Here is a 3,575-nt window from a genome sequence, read left to right on the forward strand (position 1 = left end):
GCTGTATAATGTGCTTTTGCTGGGTTTTGTAGTCCTCTATAGCCGGTGCCATTCTGCATTCATTGCTGTATAATTTTACACTTTCCATTTCACTATATTGCACACCACACTATTTTTTTTTTCTTTTTTACTTCCACCGCTCCAAGCTTGCTCCTGTGATGGACTACAACCTCAATACAAACTAGTAGTCCTATCACTGGAGCCATTTTTTAAACTTTATTTTATTGTTTATCCGATTAACCGATTAATCGAACTTAATAATCGGCTAACTAATCGATTTTGAAAATAATCGTTAGCTGCAGCTCTATAGAACACAGACCAGTTATATTTCTAGGCTTGCTGTAAAGACTGAAATTCACCGTCGTACAGTACTACCTTTTTTTTTTTCTCAAACGACAAATTTTATGTAATTTTAACCTTTCCAACAAGGTTGGACCGAGTCTTGACTTTGGAACTTGAATGCATTATTTCTCTAAATACTATTTTTTAATGGGAGTGCGTCTAAACCTGGTCTATTTACATTCAAAGCTCTCTTTAACGCTTCATATACAAATTGTCTGCTGTAAAAATACTGACCACTTTTATATGACGATAAGCCAGTATGTCTATAGGCTGGATTTTCTTAATTTATTTTTTAACTTTCACCTTCTTCTAAATCTTTAGATGTAATCAAAATAATTTTAGAGCAGGTTGGAGTTTGAAAACGAATGTAGTGTTCTGGAGTCATTAGTTGACTTGGAGCCAGAGTTGTCTTAAAGTGCGTACAGTAAACCTTATCCCTGCTCCCACTATCTCTACCACTCCCTCTGCTTCTGCAGCTGGAGCCCCTCTGACCATTAAGTCTAATGGAAGGTCCAAAGCCCCGCATTATATGTGAGGACACCGAGGGACAGTCCACAAACCGTAGCAGAGGATGCTGAGGGAAGGTCCACAAAGAGGAGCAGAGGACGCCAATGGGCAGTCCACAAACCGGAGTAGAGGGGATGGCCTAAAGGGAGTAAGCTACACAAGTAATGTCTTGTAGCGGTCAATACGGCGTGATTGAACAATGATCCATATTATGTATGACTGTTACAAGATTCAACTTGTGTAGATTTTGTCTATAGGGAGCCTGGTCAAAATGTGTTCTCCCTTTCTCATGCAACTATAAAAATGTGCTTTTGTCTTGACGGGAAATCTCCCCAATAGGGACACAGCAGTAGAAACATGGAGGCTCATTCCTTTCTCTATGCAAAACAAATCAAATATTGTTTGCTTGAGTTTGACTTTAAATCTCTCAGTAGCAAGAGTTAAAAACGTGTGTAGTCTATCCACAAAACGTAACCCAACTCCTAAAGTAAGGCTTTAACTCTTAACCGCCCCCAACCTTGACACCAAAGCTAAACCAGTCCTCATGTTCTGCACGCAATATCATGTTCTGGTTCTTTAGTCATGTCCCAGTTGACTACCAACTTCCTGGAGATGACCTGCACATGCTGTAGCTATCTGCCTGTTGGGTATTAATGGCCATCAAAACAACAGTGTTTGTCAGTTAGTATGAAAACGAGTGGGTCTGGAGCTGTTCTACACGTGGTCCTTGACCTGACCGCGCTGAAGAGCATTTTCTTATCAACTATCTTTACAGTAACGGTTATTGCACTTATTGAGGGCAAAGCTAGAAGTCCTGTTTGTTGAAAAAGTAAAAGTCGAGGGACGGAAGACCTTTGTTCTTCTATTAGATTGTTAATTTGATGCTAAGGTCCAGGTATGTGAGGAAGAAACTGATAACACTTATCAAGAATTGGTGTATAGAACTGTTCCATTGAGATGACTTTGTCTTGTGCAGTTTTTAATAACTTAATTTTTTCTTCTAGTGTTGGAAGAAGAAGACGACCTTTATCCACCACCACACCTGAGGTAATTACATGAACATCGTTTTAGACGGCTAGTACAGAATAGATTTGTGCATGGTGTATAATCTGTAGAACCGTGATTGGATTGCAAAGGCTGTACCAAATCCCATTCAATAGTGTAGCACATTAATGGTGTCTCTGTTCTTTGCTCTTCTAAGAATGTAGGCATTGTGCAAAGCTCCTCCCACCCTAGTGCTGCTGTTTAAGATTATAGGAGGGTGATACTAGGGTATATTTGAGGCTATACTGTAGATGTGTTTTTTATTTTTTTTTAATTATAGAGGCTCTGGAATAGAGTAGGCACCTAGAGGTTTTAGAAATATCTGCTTCTAATACCCTGCTGTTCTGGCCGAAGCTTTGGCACTTAATGATATTGATGAACTTTGCCTGCCCCTTCCTACCTCCTGCACATCCCAGGATTCTGCTGTGCTGGTACCTCTAGGCACTTGTATTGGCTTAATTTTACCAGAGGTCTCCACTTTGGTTGATTTTTGAATTTTAAGAGCTTAGAGTTGCATTAACACGTTTTGGTTGGGGCTAAAGTTTTATGTTTAGAAATTAGATTGAGATGAAGAGTTGGTTATATTAAAGTTAGACGCTCGCTGAAATGCTGTGCGAACAAACCCCCCCCCCACACTTCCTGGACCCACTGATACTTGCCTCTTCAGCAATTCCCCTGCCACTCCTTTCTCCTTCACAACCACCACCGTATTACTGTGTCAATGAATAGGACTGGTGACGTCAACCTCCCAGTCATGTGACTGCGCCTGTGCTTGGCTATTGGCCGCTAGGACTGCGCTGCATTGTGTAAGGTGGTCACATCTCTGCTTCCAGGTATGGGAGAACATATCTTGCACCCGCTAGGTTGGATCGCTGGAGAATGGGTTGGAAAGGGGTGAATGCTTTTTGGATGCAGTAAAATATAACATGCAGAGTTTGTCCCAGTTGTAGTTGAACATTCACCTATACAATCCTCAGTGGGACAAGAGGATAAGCAGGAAGCAGTCTGTTTATATAATGGCAAATATGAGCATGCCATAATTACGAATGGAAACAAGTTTTTTTTTTTTTGGGTTTTTTTTTTCTCAACCTAATTGCACTTTGATAAGATATACTTGTGAGATCAGCTTGATGTGAATCTAAAACCATTAATGACTGACCTTAGGGTTATGCCTTTTCGCAGATTGAAATATAAATCTGTGTGACCTATCCCAAATAACCTAGTTTGACATTTTAATGACATTTGCATCTGGACTCCCCATTCTTCTTATTATGGGAACTTTATTCAGGATTTCCCTCGTTTTTAGCTGTGAGCAGGGTCCAGCAACACTGTCTGCAGAATAAAATGAATTTGTTCTAGGTTGGAATAACCATAACGCAATGTTAAATCTATTTAGCAGATTCTAATGCTGTACTTTACTTTTGCAGTGAACCATTTTTGTGCGGCAAGACTGCCAAAAAATGATGGCAGAATCCCTGCCATTCTCCGGCTCTGTCGGCCCCATGTCGGGGTTAGAGCTGGATGCCTGGTATGAGGACCTACAAGACATCCTGTTCTCTGAAACCAAGAATGCAGGGGTTCTCCAAACTGATGCAGACAAGCAGGTCAGTTCTACGGCTTTTCTCTCTCTGTGTGTGTGTGTGTGTGTGTGTGTGTGTGTGTGTGTGTGTGTGTGTGTGTGT

At 40.9% G+C, this 3,575-nt stretch overlaps 1 protein-coding gene across 1 annotated transcript in view; it reads left to right on the plus strand.

Moving 5' to 3' along the window:
• DDIT3 (DNA damage inducible transcript 3) overlaps positions 1–3,575 on the plus strand; it is an 8,092-nt gene that overhangs the window by 2,063 nt on the left and 2,454 nt on the right. The window contains exons 2-3 of the mRNA XM_018569524.1: positions 1,854–1,896; positions 3,321–3,497. Coding sequence (XP_018425026.1) covers positions 3,354–3,497 — 144 coding nt within the window. The 5' untranslated portion in view covers positions 1,854–1,896; positions 3,321–3,353. The remainder of the gene's footprint in view (positions 1–1,853; positions 1,897–3,320; positions 3,498–3,575) is intronic.

The sequence above is a fragment of the Nanorana parkeri genome, unplaced genomic scaffold, assembly GCF_000935625.1.
Source record: "Nanorana parkeri isolate BGI_ZX_2015 unplaced genomic scaffold, ASM93562v1 scaffold35, whole genome shotgun sequence".
Lineage (NCBI taxonomy): Eukaryota > Metazoa > Chordata > Amphibia > Anura > Dicroglossidae > Nanorana > Nanorana parkeri.